We start from the raw sequence: 16,377 nt of genomic DNA on the forward strand, positions 1-16,377 counted from the left end.
AGCATGGCACATGGTCCATGCTGGTGCTTGGTCTGAAGTAGGCATTGTTGTTGTTTTGTGTTGGGCAAAGTTGGCATCCCAGGCAGGGGGAACAGAACCTGCAAAGGCCCAGAGGCCTCTGAGCCAGGGGTATTCTTCAGACTCCTGGAAGAAGCTTGTGAGGGTCCAGGCCAAGCCCTGATGGGAAGATGGGAACTTACGCAGACCTCGGTGCAGCTCTTTCTGCACACTCAGCCCTCGCTGACAGAGTCATAGTGTCCCTCCCACCCTGGGAGGCTGGTGCAATCAATACATCCGTGTGTAGAAGCTGGAAGAGGTGAAGGAATCTGCCCTGGTCACTCAGGCACAAAGTGGCCGAGCCTAGATGGACACCTAGCTCTCTGAGGCTTCCCATCTGCCATGGGGCATGTGGAGTGAGTCCCAGGGGGCAGAAAGAGCACCCATTCTGCCTCTACCACGGTAACCTTGCCCAGCCTCAGCCACATCCTTGCCTCATGGATCTGTCTCTCCAGCTGCAAAAAAGGGACTAGGAGGGGCCGGTGGCGCAGTGGTTAAGTGTGCACATTCTGTTTCGGTAGCCCAGGGTTTGCCAGTTCAGATCCCAGGTACGGACATGGCACTGCTTGGCAAGCCATGCTGTGGTAGGCGTCCCTCATATAAAGTAGAGGAAGATGGGCACGGATGTGAGCTCAGGGCCAGTCTTCCTCAGCAAAAAGAGAAGGATTGGCAGCAGATGTTAGCTCAGGGCTGATCTTCCTCAAAAAAAAAAAAGGGGGGGGGGACTAGGATTAGAATTAGTGAGCTGCCAACCAGGGAGCCTTACTCTGTTCTGGGCACTATGTGTTCTCACCTCATTGAACCTCATAAACCAAGGAAATGGATGCTCAGAGAGCTCAGTGAACGCCGGGAGGTCACACAGCCCAGAAGGGGATGCATTATTGGTTCATTTTACAGATGAGGACATGGGAGTGGAGTAAGAAGCTGAAAGACTGTTGGACTCCAAAGCCCTGTCAGCCCTAACCATCTGACAACACCGCCCCTTGGAGACCTATGAAAAGTTCTCTGGCCTTACTGTCTCCAGGGAGGCGGTATAGGGACCCAGAGGAGTCCAGAGGGGCCTCTGGCTTTGCCTTTTGGAGAGGCAGGCAGCCCCAGGCACTCCTGGGCCAGATCAAAGCATGTGCTGGGTCCCCGTAGCAGCCCCATTCTCTCACCTCCCTCCCTGCCTCTCCAACTGGCTGGCCTTCCACTCCAGGTTCTACTTGACCTGCTCTTCTTCTGCAGATACAAAATGTGAGACTCCCTCTGGGAGAAAGACTGGGGAGGGGTCCTCAGGGCTGCGATCCTGAGATTGGGTGGATAGAGTCAAAGTACCCAGGAATCTGGAGGCAGAATTTTGCAGGTTTGAATTTCTACTTAGCTACTTCTGGGCTGTGTGATCATGCAGAGGTCCTAATTTCTCAGACTGTCCTTGCAGGATGATTGTAAAAGTAAGCCAGGAAAACACAAGTCAGAGCTTTGGTCCTCAAAGGAGCCCTTCTTCTCCCCTGTCTTGGCTGGCACCATGACCAGGCCACAGACTCAAGACTTCTTATCTGTAAAATGGGCATAGGAGTTTTAAATAGATAATGTATGCAAATACTTAGCTCCGCAGGGGTCCTTGGAAGGGTAGGTGCAGTAGGGGTGCAGGTGCCAGATGCACTCTCCCCTAGTTAGGGGCCCAGGCTCACCTCCAAGTTTGGACATATCCCGTTACAGTTCCTAGCCACCAAGGCCAAACATGCCACTTCAACTCATGGCAGGGCCAGGCCAGGTCTGCTCACCCTGTTGGTGATCTTGACCCACACAAGAAGCCCCTTTCTCAGGCCTGAAGGACGGGCCGGGCTTCCCACGGGGCCGGTTGATGGGAAAGAGATTGTACAATGGCTGAGAGAGCTCCCTTGGTGGGTCACGTGGCGCAAACAACAGGGCAAGGCCTGGGGCCAGAGACCCCTGGGCATCCCAGAAAGGACCTGGGCTGGATTGAGCAGGAGTATGGAGAGCCCAGCCCTCGCCTAGGCAGCCGGGAGAGGAGCGCGGGCTAGTACACCCATCGCAGGGGGTGGGGGAAGACGCCCAGAGGCGGAAGGGGCGCGCGGAGACCCCCCGGGGCGCCGGAAGGGACGCGCGGGGCGGTTGGCCGCGGCCGCTACGGCGGCCGTTGGCAAGCGGCGGTCTGGGCCAGGCGAGGTCAGGCTTCTGGCCCGGCCGCGGCCACCATGACCAAGGACTCGCCCAGCCCTTCGGGCGGCAGCCGCGCGACACCCAAGAAGCCGAGTAGTCCAAGCCCGGCGGCTGCGGTGCTGGAAGAGCAGAGGCGGGAGCTGGAGAAGCTGCGGGCCGAGCTGGAGGCGGAGCGGGCGCGCGGGCGGGCCGAGCGGCGGCGCTTCGCGACCCATGAGCGCCAGCTGCGGGAGGTGGCCGAGCGGGAGCGGCAGCAGCTGGTTGACCATCTGCGCTCCAAGTGGGAGGCTCAGCGCGGCCAGGAGCTGCGGCAGCTGCAGGAGGAGATGCTGCGGGAGCGCGAGGCCGAGATCCGGCAGCTGCTGCGCTGGAAGGAAGCCGAGATGCGGCAGCTGCAGCAGCTGCTGCACCGCGAGCGCGACGGCGTCGTGCGCCAGGCCCGGGAGCTTCAGCGCCAGCTGGCCGAGGAGCTGGTGAACCGCGGCTACTGCGGCCGCGCGGGGGCGCCCGAAGCCGCCGCCGCGCAGTGCCACTGTCGCTTGCAGGAAGTGCTGGCACAGCTTCGCTGGGAGACGGATGGTGAGCAGGCCTCGCGCATCCGTCACCTGCAGGCGGCGCTCGACAAGGAGCGCCAGCTCTTCCTCAAGTACATCCTGGAGCACTTCCACTGGCACCCCGCTTTGTCCGGCTCTCCCGACCCCCAGGCAGTGCATTCTTCGGGAGAGCCGCCGCCAGAGACTGCCGGCGCCTCGCGAGACCCCCCGAAGTCTGCCTGTCGACTCGAATCCCTCGACAGCCTGAGCTCTGGCGTCCGCGTGCGCTCCCGCTCCCTCGACGAGGTGCCGGCGGCGTGTTCCAACTCCCCAGACAGCCTGCTCCCCACGCGCTCCAGCTCCCTCGATTCCTTGGCACCAGCGCGTTCCCACTCGCTCAACAGCACCCTGAGTCGCCCCAAGGCCCCTGAATCCGAGGTGCGGGCCTCTTCCTCGCCAGACGCCTCCATCGTAGGCTCCCTGAGCCCCCCGCCGCCGCCGCCGCCGCCACCACCACCACCACCACCACCACCATCGGAGCACAGGAGACCTAGAGACCCAAGAGGAGGAGAAGAGGCCAGGAAGCAGCCCTGCGGGGCCCCGACCCCCTTGCCGCCGGGCCTGGACTACCATGAGCTGGTGAAACAGAACGCAGAACTGTCCGACGCGGTGCAGGTGCTGGCGCGCCGCTGCTCAGGCCTGCGCGAAGAGAACATGCAGCTGCGGCGCGCAGGCTTCCCGGAGGAGGCGAACGAGAAGGTGAAGCGTCTCAAGGTGAAGCACGCAGAGCTGACAGGCCTGGCGCGGCGCCTAGAGGACCGGGCCCGCAAGCTGCAAGAGACCAACCTGCGGGCTGTGAGCGCGCCTGTGCCTGGCGAGAGCCGCGCTGGCCTGGAGCTGTGCCAGGCATTCGCCCGCCAGCGCGCCCGGGACTTGTCGGAGCAGGCGAGCGCTCTGCTGGCCAAGGACAAGCAGATCGAAGAACTGCGGCAGGAGTGCCACCTGCTGCAGGCGCGTGTTGCCTCGGGCGTCAGCAGCGCCCTCCACTCTGGGGGGATGGCCGCCCGAACCCAGGGGCTCAGCGTCAGCGACTTGGACCGGCTGCAGCGTGAGTCCCAGCGGGAGGTGCTACGCCTACAGAGGCAGTTGGCGCTGCAGCAGGGCACCGTCGGCGCCCGAGCCGAGGCGGGCGGGCAGAGCGCACCCTGCGAAGAGGCGCGGCGCCAGGTGCAGGAGCTGGAGCGCGAGCTGGGCGCCCGGCGGCTGGAGTGCGAAGAGCTGGGTGCGCAGGCGGCGGCGGCGCGGCGGCGTGGCGAGGAGGCCGAGGCGCAGCTGCAGGCGGCGCTACGCGAGGGCGCCTGGCTGGCCAAAGAGAACGCGCGGCTGCAGGCCCAGGCCGACTGGACGCAGAAGGTGGCGGCCGAGAACAACGACGTGCGCGGACAGCTGGGCCGCGCGTGCCAGGAGCGCGACGCCGCCGGCTTGCTCGCGGAGCAGCTGCTGCAGCAGGCGGCACGCGGACAGGACAGGCAGCAACAGCTGCAGCACGACCTGCAGAAGGCCCTGAGTGATCTCCAGGCTGCCCGGGAGGAGATGTGGGCACTGCAGTGTCAGCCTGGTCACCCTTCCCAGGAACCCCAGGAGTCCCCCCAAACCGTGGAGTACCAAGTTAAAGGTAGTGGAAGGACCAAGTTCAAGCCAGGGCCTGAAGACCAAGCATCCTCACAGCCCAGCAGAGACAAACAGGAAAAGAAGGAAGCCTCCTTGCTGGAGACACCAGTTGCCCTGGGGGAGCCAGCCACTGCCCCCCAAGTGCCAGACAGAGTCCTAGCCAGCCAGCCTCTGGACGCCAGGCCCCAGGCCAAGAAGACCAGCTCCCATCTGAACTTCTCCTCTGAGGTGGAGTCCATGTGGGCCACCGTACAATCTTGCCCTGCTCTGGACATGGACACAGCCAGCGAGGGGGAGGATCTGGAGCCTGACAGTGTGTCCTCAACCCTGGAAGTGGGGGACTCAGAGGCCCCCACCACTCCCAAGTTCAAGATCTTCCTGGCTCAGTATAGCTACAACCCGTTTGAGGGGCCCAATGAGCACCCTGAGAGCGAGCTGCCCCTCACGGCTGGGGATTATGTATATATCTTTGGGGACATGGATGAGGACGGCTTTTATGAAGGGGAGCTTGAAGACGGCCGCCGGGGGCTGGTGCCCTCCAACCTGGTGGAGCAGATTCCAGACAGTGATATCCTGGGCTGCCTGCCACCCGAGGCCGCTGACCTTGGCCCCACTCGACTCCCGGCTGGGCAGACAAAAGCTTTGAAGGAAGACGCTGGTCACAGCTTATTACACGGGAAAGCCCAGGAAGCTGTGGACAGGGGGCCATGCCAGATGGTGTGGGCAGGCTCCAAGACAGAAGCGGCAATAGAGATCTCAGATGCCAAAACAGAACATGGCCGGCTGGGCTTGCAGCAGAGTGTGGAGGAGGAAGGTTTCTCCAGATCTCTTCTGGGGGCCAACGGGGCCCTTTGTGTGGCCCCCATGCAACTACACCTGCAGAGTGTTGCAGCCACTTCGGCCGAGGTCACTTGGGTCTACAGCAGCAGCAGCCACCCCCACATGGTATACCTTGATGACCAGGAGCATGCCCTGACCCCAGCAGGTGTGAGCTCCTACACCTTCCACAACCTGCATCCCGGCACACGGTACCAGGCACGGGTGGAGGTGCGGCTGCCCTGGGATTCGCTGCAGGTGCTTTGGGAAACGATGTCCTCAACTATCACCTTCGACACGCCCTTGGCAGGACCCCCTGACCCTCCACTAGACGTGCTGGTGGAGCGCCACGCCTCCCCAGGCCTCCTGGTGGTCAGTTGGCTCCCAGTGACCATTGACTCGGCTGGGTCCTCCAATGGAGTCCGGGTCACTGGCTACGCTGTGTATGCTGATGGGCTCAAGGTTGCAGAAGTCGCCGATGCCACCGCTGGGAGCACCCTGTTGGAATTTTCCCAGCTCCAGCTGCCCCTGATGTGCCAGAAGGTCTCGGTGAGAACTATGTCTCTTTGTGGCGAGTCTCTGGATTCAGTGCCAGCTCAGATCCCTCATGACTGCTTCACCTGTCAGCAGTTGCCAGAGACTTCTCCCTTTAGCTACACATGTGGTGACCCATCCACCTGCAGAGTTACCTTCTCCTTCTGCCCTCAGAGACTGGCGCTGTCTTCCCTGAGTGCCAAGGCCAGCCCCCACATCCCTGGAAGCTGTGGGGAGCCCCAGGCCCAGTTCCTAGAAGCACTCCCTGAAGAACCCCCAAGGAGGCGGTCCCCAATGCCTGACCTGAGTTCAGAAGGAGAATGTCCAAGCACAGGGTCTGGCTGCCAAGCCCAGGGGCCTGCAGACACCCAGGAGGTCTACAGAAAGGACCTGCTCTTTCAGAAGAGTCCCCAGAACCACAGGCCACCTCTGCCCAGTGGCCAGCCTGTGGGGGAAGAAGACCACTACCAGCACATGGGCACCAGCCAAAGCCCTGCTCTGGGAGTCGTCCATCTGTCCCCTGAGTGTGGGCCTCGGAAAGAACCATGTCAGGAAAAGGCTGCCCTCGAGAAGGTCCTTAGGCAAAAGCAAGATTCCCAAAGGTTTGCCCCTCCCCAGCTGGGCACCAGCCAACGGCATGTGTCTGACTTTTGTGACATTTTGCAGGAGGAGGCGGCAGTATGCTTCCGACCGTGGGGCACAGAGAGGCGAGAGCAGAAAAAGGAGCTTAGTACCCAGAGCAGGCGAGGTCAGGCTCTGGGGGGCAAGAGAGAGTGCCAGCTCCATGAGCCCAGCTCAGCGCTGTGTCCAGCTCCATCCAGCAAAGTCATTAAGATGTCCAGGGGTGGCCCCCCATTGCTGGGCACAGGGGTGGACTCCCCAGCCAAGGTCTCTGTGGCCCTCTTTGATTATGACCCCCTGGTGATGTCTGCCAATACTGAGGCTGCAGAGGAGGAGCTGGCCTTCCAGAAAGGGCAGTTGCTGAGAGCGGAGAGCTCTCAGGACACCCATGGCTTCTACCATGGTGAATGCAATGGGCAAGTGGGCCACATCCCTGGGCAGCTGGTGGCCGAGGTGGAGGGGTGCATGGAGCAGACTGATGGAAGGTGGCATTTATCGGCTCAAGGGCACCTGCCCTCTGTGGCCCACCTTGATAACCTTGGGGAGGTCACCAATCCCCAGAGCTCCTTCCCTATGCCCCAAGGGAACCCCAGGAGGCCCCCACTGTGGACTCCAATGACCATGATGGCAGCTCTGGACTATGACCCCAAGGACGAGCGAGCAGGGGGCCCAGTGAAGGGCAAGCTGTCACTGAGGGCAGGGGACGTGGTCAAGGTGTACGGGCCTGTGGATGACAAGGGATTCTATTATGGGGAGTCAGGTGGCCACAGGGGCCTGGTCCCAGCTCACCTGCTGGATCACATGTCCCTCCATGGAGAGTGAGCAAGGTTCCCCGCAAGGGTAGTGGCCTCTGGCCCCCAGACCCCGCCAGAGGAGGAGCAAGCACACACCCCCTTCTACCAGCACCCTCCTAGCCTATGTGAGCAGCGCTTCCCCAAGCACCACTGTGGGAAACCGATGGCAGTCCCCAGGTGTCCCCTAGCCCCTGAGAGCAGCAGGGCCTAAGTCTGAACGGAGCTGCTTCCAAAAGAAAACAGAACAAGCAGCCCCTGAGAGTCTGACAGGCCATTTTGGAGTTGTTGGTAACCAGGACAGGTATTCGGAGAAGTGCGTTTTTCTGTGTTCTTTAGGAATTTAACATTATTCATCCATTGCCTTGTATGAAAGTCTCAAGAAAAGCCTGCCTCTTGAACATAAGAAAGAAAATAACATTCTGGTTGCTTTTTTTTTTTTCTTAACCCCTCATTAAAATGTTCATAGAAAAAAGAAAAAGAATATTTCGGAAGGGAAAGCACAACCAAGGGACACACAAGCCTGCCCCTCCTCCCTCTTCCTTGTGTCCAGCAGGCCCGCAGGGCTGCAGATGTGTGTCCCAGGCCTGTGGGGGAGGGTGCCCCTACTCTTCAGAAGGAGCTCAGCTCAGGGTCTGCTGGCAGGGCCTCCAAGGCTCCAGCTGAGAGCCAGGGCTGAGAAGCGGGGCCCCAGAGGCTCTGCGTGACCAGCCTTTCCCTTGGGCGTTCCTGCACCGACTGTGACCCTGGTGTCAGCCCTCTGTGGAGGGTGGGGTCAGCATCTCCCAGCTGGGGGTCCCACTCTGCACTTTCCCCAGCACTTCTCACTTCTCTAGGGACCTTCCTGGGAGGGTGTTTCCGTAGTTACCCCATTTTACAGAAAAGCCACCTAAGGCTCCAAGGGTCCCCCTTGTCAGGTCACATGACTGCAGAGCTGCTTCCTTCCGTGGTCTTCCAGGGCCCCTCTTCCATGAGAGTGGGGATGAAGGTGGCCTTCGTCCTCCTCTGCTTCTGTTTGATGCTCCTTTGTTTCCCGTGCCCAATGACACAGTCAGAGGAAGGGCACTGCCTTCCCTGGGGGTGGGAGGAAATGACTGGAAGCATTCCCAGGCAGAAAGATTGGAGCCACGGGCGGGTTCTTTGCGAAGTTGGTGAATTGGGTCCAGCGGGTTCCACCATGCTGTGCCTGGGGCTGAAGGCAGGAACAGGGAAGGGGCAGGTCCAGGGGCCATCTCAACCTGCACGCTTACTGCTGCCTTATCCTCAAAAGAATACAGGAACTAACTTGGCAGCTGTGGTGTGTGCACGCACTTACCACTCAGGAGCAGAAGGCTGCAGGCTTCAGCCCGGGAGGAAACCCTCCTTACTCCTCATCCACCGAGGGCCACGGTGGTTCCTCTCATGCTGACAACCACCCATTTTTACAGTGAGAAAACAGACTCAGAAGGCTCCACGGCTGGCCCGGTGAGGCAACCTGGACTGGCTCATAATTTCTTTTTCTTTTTTTCAGTTGAAATAAAATATACATAACAAAATTTGCCATCTCAACCATTTCTAAATGTACAATTCAGTAGTATGAGGTATTTTCACATTATTGTGCAACCAATTTGCAGAACTCTTTTCATCTTTCAGAACTGAATCTCTGTACCCATTAAACAACTCCCACTCCCTCCTCCCCCAGCCCCTGTTAAATTCTAATCTATTTTCTGTCTCTATGAATTTGACTACTCTAGGGACCTTGTATAAGTAGACTCACACAGTCAGTGTGTCTTTTGTGACTGGCTTATTTCACTTGACATAATGTCCTCAAGGTTCATCCGTGTTGTAGCGTGTGTAAGGATTTCCTTTTTAGTGGCCGGCCCTGTGGCCGACTGGTTATGTTCGCGCACTCTACTTTGGTGGCCCAGGGTTTCGTGGCTTCGGATCCTGGGCGCAGACATGACACTGCTCATCAAGCCATGCTAGGGCGGCATCCCACACAGCAGAACTAGAAGGACCTACAACTAAAATATACAACTAAGTACTGGGGGGCTTTGGGAAGAAAAAAAAAATTCCTTTTTAAGGCTGAATAATGTTCTGTTAGATATATCGCATTTTGTTTATCCATTCATCCTTGTGTGGACACTCGGGTTGCTTCCACTTTTTTGGCAATTGTGAATAATGCTTCTGTGAACATGGGTGTGCAAATATCTCTTCTCAGCTTTCACAAATTTCCAAACCATCAGATCCCTGTGAGCTCACAACCCAAGATGGAACCTGAGGACGATGAGTAACAAGAAAACTGCTCCTGCAAGGGAGGACAGCCCACCCCTCCCAGCTCCTGGGCTCTGGAGGGGGGCCTGGTGGGCTGCCCATGGGCTGAGGGGTGGCAACGAGCACAGTTCCCACACACTGGAAGAGCAATGACACTTTAGCAAGAAATAAAATCTTTTTTTTTTCCCCCGAGGTTATTTTTTTTTAAGATTTTATTTTATTTTATTTTTTCCTTTTTCTCCCCAAAGCCCCCAGTACATAGTTGTATATTCTTAGTTGTGGGTCCTTCTAGTTGTGGCATGTGGGATGCCACCTTAGCAGGGCTCGATGAGCGGTGCCGTGTCCGCGCCCAGGATTCGAACCTACGAAACACTGGGCCGCCTGCAGCAGAGCACACGAACTTAACCACTCAGCCACGGGGCCGGCTCCAGAATCTTTCTTAATGAATAGATTCATACAAACTTTAACCCACACTCTTTCAAAATTAAATACAATAACTGTAATTCCATAAGAACCACAAATGCAACCCAACAAGAATTTTGCCAGCCATATTGTTGCATCACTCTACTTACCTTTACATCCTTCCCTGACCACTGGCCAAGATCGTTCACCGTTTTCCCAACAGCTGCAGAATAGTCCATTGCATGGCTATGGAGTCGTACCCCACCCGTCCTTCGGGCCCCCGTCCTGCTTTATTTTTCTCCATTGCCCTCATCCACACCTGGTATGTTACCTGTGTTTTTTTCTATTGTCTGTATTTCGCCCCGACAGCTATCCCCCCACCAGAATGTAAGCTCCACAAAAGAAGAGCCCTCTTCGGCTTGTTCATTGCCCGGTACATGGTAGGTCCTCAATAAATGCGTGCTGAATGAAGGAACAAGCAGTTTTCGACCACCCTCTGTGAGGCCCCTGTTCACACCACGCACTGGGCTGCTCCACCAATTGGGATAGAGTAAGACATGGACCCTGGGCAGCAGAGGAAGGCTTTGCTAATTCTGATTATGCGCACTTGAGCAGGTGAGGAGGAGGGTATCCTAGGCAGCGGGAACAGCAGAAGCAAACGCCCTGAGGCATGAGAATAAAGAGTGACTACACATTTGGGAAAACTCTCGGGGAGCAGTGGCACAGGCAGGGGGAAAGAGACTGGGGACAGGCGCCCACCAGCTGGTGAGGGCCCCCTCTCCTGGCACGGCTTCAAAGTCAGTCTCCGGAGCTTCCGCATGTTGCCACTAGGGGGCAGTCTGAATGCACCAAGGATTGCTCCCCAGGGACTGTGCACCTGGGGGGAGCTGCCTGGGGCCACAAGTGCCTGCTTAGGCCCTGAGCCCCAGTGTCAGGGTGAGCAGGAACTGTCTCTTTGAACGGGCAGGCCTGGGATTCAGTCCCTGCACAGCCTTGTTCTCTCCCTCCCCTCTCGCCAGAGCACCCTGGGGAGTCTGACGTGTACCCATAGGGACTGTCTTTCCAGGGGACCCAGGACCAGTATCGGGCCTGGCAAGTATAACACTCAACCACAGGAAAACCTCCCTCTTCATTCTTCTTGCAGTTCCACTCCTGCAAATCCTAGTTTTCCCAAGGCTGCTGGAAGTTTTAGTGAATGAAGAAAGAAGCACAATGCCCGGCCGGCTGGAGGAGGGAGGGCCATGGAGTTTGGGAACCCAGCTATCTGGGTCTAAACCCTGGCCTGCCAGTGGTCTGCCAGCTCAGAGACCTCTCTGACCCTCAGTTTCCTCATCCTTTGTAGATCATGTGTGCAGAGCCCTTGACTGAGGGTCAGGATCCAAAGGAAAACCAAGAAAGCTGGTGAGGGCACAGGTGGCAGGAGTTTGGGGCAGCGGCAGGTGGTTCTGGCTCCAGCTTGCATCTCACAAGGGCCCTGAGAACCAGAAGACTGAGTAGAGGCAAGGGGAGGCTGCACGGGCCTAGTGAAGTGGGCAGGCTGAGAAGGAGCAGATGCCTCTGGTCATGGCCTATACCAGGGCCCCTCCCCAACTGACCAGATGACCTGGAGGCCCAAAGCCTGTCCAGGCCTGCCCAGGAGGGGACAGTGGAATGGGAAGCCCAGCTGGCCAGAAGGCAGAGGAGCCTACGTTGTGGGCAAAGAGGCAGCACTCAGAGAATTCAGAGAGTTCTGGAGCAAGAGTCATTGAGCCTGTCCCAGCGATGTCCATTTCTGCCCAGGGGCCTCTGGCCAGAGTAGGTCTTGGCACCTCGCCAGCCCCTCCTCATGGAGGGGAGACTTTCAGATGTCTCTCCACAGGGACTCTCACTTCCTGCTCCCTGCAAGGTTGGCATGGCTGACCCTGTTTCACAAACCAGGAGGCTGAGACCCAGGGGCAGGCGCAAAAGCAGCTGCCACGAAGCAGCATGAAATGGCCAAGCAGCTCCTTCCAGCCTCTTCCATGTTCCGCCTGCTGTGGGGACCCACATCCTACCAGAGCCCTTGGGACCAGCCCATGCGGGGCGACCTGCCCCTCCCGCCCTTTGCCACTGTTCGTCTTCAAAATGTAAAGTTAACTGATCAATTTCAGAGTCACTGTACAAAATCTGTGTTCACAAGAACACAACATAAAAGACACAATATAAAAAGCTCAGTGATACCTCCAAGGTCCATTTTAAGCTTATTCTGCTTTTTGGTCAGACTCCGTCTCCTTGTCATCCCCATGGAGGTTGAGGTCTGGAGGCTGCATGGAGGTGTGTGGAAGTCAGGGGTTCCACCCAAGGTAGAACATGCTGGGTCACCTCAGGTCTTGTGAAACCGAGCATATTGTCAGGTGGAGCCAGCTCCAGGAACCCAGGCACAGAGGGTTCCTGGGGCCATGGTGGAATCACTGACACCTCAGCCGGCCCCACAGGTCCAGCTGGCCTTTAGGCTCAGCCATTCCTGTCCCTGCCCCAGGTGGTGGGTGGGGTCTGCAATTGGGTCTGTTCTGGGCTGAAATGCCCTGCATTTGGAGGTCCCCCCTCTCTCCAAAACCCTGGCCTCCAATACCTGGCTACAGTCTTGTGTACCCCACTGTGTCTTGAACCACCAAGCAAATTCCCTTCAAATTCTCCTGTAACTGACCACCTGATGGGCTATGCCTACCTGGCTGGACTTCCAGGACATTGACCTCAGCCTGGGGGACCCCACTGGCCACACCCCCTTGATCAGGCTAGAAGGTGGCCTCCTGGGGACTCAGCCCCTCCTGCTCAGGGGCAGGGGCTGAATTTGAACCCTGGACCACCTACTTCCTGGTTGGGCAACCTCCAGGCTGTTTCTTTTTTTTTTTTGAGGAAGATTAGCCCTGAGCTAATATCTGCTACCAATCTTCCTCTTTTTGCTGAGGAAGACTGGCCCTGTGCTAACATCTGTGCCCATCTTCCTCTACTTTATATGTGGGATGCCTGCCACAGCATGACATGCCAAGCAATGCCATGTCTGCACCCGGGATCCGAACCGGTGAACCCCGGGCCGCCAAAGCCGAATGTGCTAACTTAACCACTGCACCACCGGGCTGGCCCCAATCCAGGCCGTTTCTTGACTCTCAGACTCAATTTCCTGTTCCCTAAAACTGGCCTTCCAAGGGCTAGCCCTGTAGCCTAGTGGTTAAGTTTGGCATGCTCCTCTTGGGCAGCCTGGGTTCGGATCCTGGGCATGAACCTACACCACCTCACCACATTGTGGCGGCAACCCACATACAAAATAGAGGAAGATTGGCACAGATGTTAGCTCAGGGCGAATCTTCATCGGCAAAAAAATAAAAATAAAGTGAAATAAAATTGGCCTTTGGGCTGCCCTACCCTTTCAGCCAGCTCACTCCAAGATGTCCTTCAAAAGTGCCCTCCATCCTGTCATGGGGCAGCTTCCTCATCCCGCCCCACCCTTACTGGATTTAGCCGCCCCTCCCATGTGTATGGACAGCCTCCAGGCATAATCCCTGTGTCCTGGAATTACTCATTCACTCGGCTTCCTCCCCCATCACACTGGGTTTTACTCCCCCTTGTACCCTCAATGCAGGCATCCGGACCTGGTGTGGAGCAGGCATAGGGGTTTGTGGACTGACCTGTTCCTAACTTAGGAAAGGCAGCTGCTGGCTTGTAACAAAGACCGCCTCAAGAAAGGGTTGGCCTGGGGCTCTTGGTGGCCACAATTCGCAATGAGAACTGACGTTTCTGGGGCCCTCGCCGTGTGCCTTAGCTCACGTACTGCTTGCGGCCACCCTATCCAGATGGTGTAATTATTTTCCCCTTTTACAGATGGAGAAAGTCAGGCTCAGAGAGGGGAGGATATTCTTCGAGATTGTTCAGGAAGTTGGTGGCAGAGCTGGGGGTCCAAACCCAGGTGTGTCCCTTTGCCCCTTGCCCTTATCTGGAGATTCCTTCTCCTAGCCTGGGGGCAGGGCCTGGGTCTAGGGAGGAGGCCAGAGGGAGGGATAGTCAGGAATTCAAATTGGTAGAGCTGGTGGAGGGGGTGGGCAGGAGGTGTGGGGAGTGGCCAGTAGTTAGGGCTTGGGCAACAGGGCCCCCTGTGGAGCTACAGTGGGGGAGGGAGAGGGCAGCAGGGCAGGCCCAGACTGCTGAGTCAGAGATGCCCCGGGGTCTCCAATGGAGGCATCTGGAAGGTGGCTATGGGCTGGGGCCAGCAAAGGCACCCCAAGGTGGTGGGCCAAGGGGTAGAATTGGGCGCTGGGGCCCCACGCAAGGGCCATTGGGATTTAAGGAGAAAGAGGCCTCGGAAAGGGCAGGGGGCCACATTTTCCAGAAGGAGGGAGTGGTCAGCCTCCACAAGGTCAGGCAAGATAAGAGCGGCTGGGCCCAGCCTCCCTCGTGACTGTGACCAGATGCTGCTGTCCCAGCCCAGGGGCTTCCTGGTGTCCTGGCCATGAGGGAGCTGGCTCCCTCCCCCACTGCCACAGGAAGCCGCACTGGGCCCTGGTGATGGGAGAAGCCTCCCCAAAGAAAACTGCAAAGCTGGAATTTGGAAATTCCAAGCCCTCCCCAATGTGTGGCCTTGGTCACTCCCAGCCTTCTGGCTATATGAGGAGAGCTCCCAGGAGGTTCTTGGTGCTCCAGGACCAGTCCACCAGCTGGGATTCCCTGTTTTCTCCACTCCTGCCCCCCTCAGCTGCTGGCAAGGAACCTCACCAGGGAAATGGAGCAGTCTTCACCTGGGCGCCACCTTTCGCCCTGGGGAACTCTCCCTGCCCACTTCTCCCTCACTGGCCTTCTACTGATGCTCTGCTGGGCTTTCCGCCTGCCCCATCTGAGCCAATGGCACACACAGGGCTCTCAGCCCCATTTTACAGGTGAAACAACTAAGGCTGAGAGAGATCAGCCCCGGGGCAGCTGGCTGGTCAGTGGCACAGCCAGGATTTGGATCCAGATCCAACTGCCTCTCCATTGGCTTCCCACAGAAACACAGGCCTACCCACCTTTGTCTCCACCCTTCCCATCTCAGAGCCATGACTGGGGCCCCTCCTTCATCCATCCATTCACCTGGGCCAGGCGCAGGGGCCAGAGTGTCCTGCAGACAGACCCCACAACAGACTCTACCAGTCTAAGAGTGGAGGCAACCAGGAAACCAAAGGGCAAGTGAGGAGCTGATCAGGAGGGAGAGTTTGCGACCAAGTAGGGGCAGACAAAGCTTCCCAAGAAAGGGGAGCCTCACTGAGATTTTCCTTTTTCTCCTTTTTCTTTTTATTTAAAGATTGGCTCTGAGCTAACATCTGTTGCCAATCTTTTTTTCCCTCCTTCTCCCCAAAGCCCCCCAGTACACAGTTGTAGATCCTAGGTGTAAGCCATTCTAGTTCTGCTATGTGGGACACTACCTCAGCATGGCTACATGAGCGGTGCTAGGTCGGCGCCCAGGAGCCAAGCCAGCAAAACCCTGGGCTGCTGAAGCGGAGCTCGTGAACTTAACTACTCAGCCAGGGGGCCAGCCCCAGATTTTCCTTTTTCTTCATTTCACAATTATTTCTCTAAAAAATAACAAAAGTAGCACACAGACCTGATGTCACAATTCCAACAATACGGGAGTACGTTGAGTTAAATGTGACCTCCCTCCTCCCCTGCCCCATACCCCTCTTTCTGCAGGAATGTACAAGCAGCTATAGGAATGGAAACACGTAGATAATTTCTAAAACTATAGATGCGGCTATATTGTGCATACTGTTTTGCATCTTGCTTCTTCCACTTAGCAGAATGTCCTGGCTAACTTAACAGTAAACCTTTCCTGCTTCTTCGCCTATGTGCCTGGTGACAGTGACACGGCCTTCGGCTGGGTTCCAGGGCTGTCTTGCCTTCCCCAGGTGACTGGTGGAGTGGGCTCCTCCACACTCCTCCAGTGCGGATTTATTCAAGACTCCCGAAGCTGGCCTGGGCTGACGATGCTCCCCACCTCTTGGCCGTCATCACACCCCACGGTCCCACCTGCTTGGCACCTGCTCTGCCAGCTTCGTCTGGGTGCCTCTGAAAGCCTTCTCTCCTTCAGGGATTTGTACATGCTGCACCCCTGCCTGGCTGTACCCTGCCTCCCGCTAAGGTTTGGCCATCAGGTCCTACCTGTTAATTCACATGTGCATGGAATCATTATTGACCGCATAGGTGCCCGGCCCTATCCTAGGCACCAGCTGCAGCAGTGAACAGTGGATGATTCTGGCTCTTGTGGAGCTCACGTTCTAGGGTTCTAGTGAGGGTGAGAAAGCTGAGCAAGGAAATGCATACATCACCAAGGATGGCGCAGGGACTGGGAGCGGTATAAGGAAGGAGGGAGAGTGAAGGGTGGCTGTCCTTGTCCAGCTCCAGACCCCCTGTGAGTATTCTCTCCTCTCCTGCCTTGACCGTGGTCTTCTGGGCCCAGAGAGCACCGCTGTGCTGTTCACTAGCCTGGTGCCTACCTTGTCATCAGTGTCAGCATCTGTTGATTGAATGACAGTGGAGTGTATGGGCTTTCT

General features: G+C 57.5%; 1 protein-coding gene across 1 annotated transcript; it reads left to right on the forward strand.

The window, feature by feature from the left end:
* The first annotated feature begins 1,451 nt into the window (after positions 1-1,451).
* Positions 1,452-8,712, forward strand: LOC106848279 (RIMS-binding protein 3A-like). The gene has a single exon (XM_014868061.3). The coding sequence runs from the start codon at positions 2,259-2,261 to the stop codon at positions 7,218-7,220; it is 4,962 nt and encodes a 1,653-aa protein (XP_014723547.3). The 5' UTR covers positions 1,452-2,258; the 3' UTR covers positions 7,221-8,712.
* The last annotated feature ends 7,665 nt before the right edge of the window (positions 8,713-16,377 follow it).

This window comes from Equus asinus, chromosome 8 (assembly GCF_041296235.1).
Source record: "Equus asinus isolate D_3611 breed Donkey chromosome 8, EquAss-T2T_v2, whole genome shotgun sequence".
Taxonomy (NCBI): Eukaryota; Metazoa; Chordata; class Mammalia; order Perissodactyla; family Equidae; genus Equus; species Equus asinus.

Excerpts from the sequence above, each read along its gene's own strand:
- LOC106848279 (XM_014868061.3), top strand. The coding sequence starts at position 2,259 with ATGACCAAGGACTCGCCCAGCCCTTCGGGCGGCAGCCGCGCGACACCC.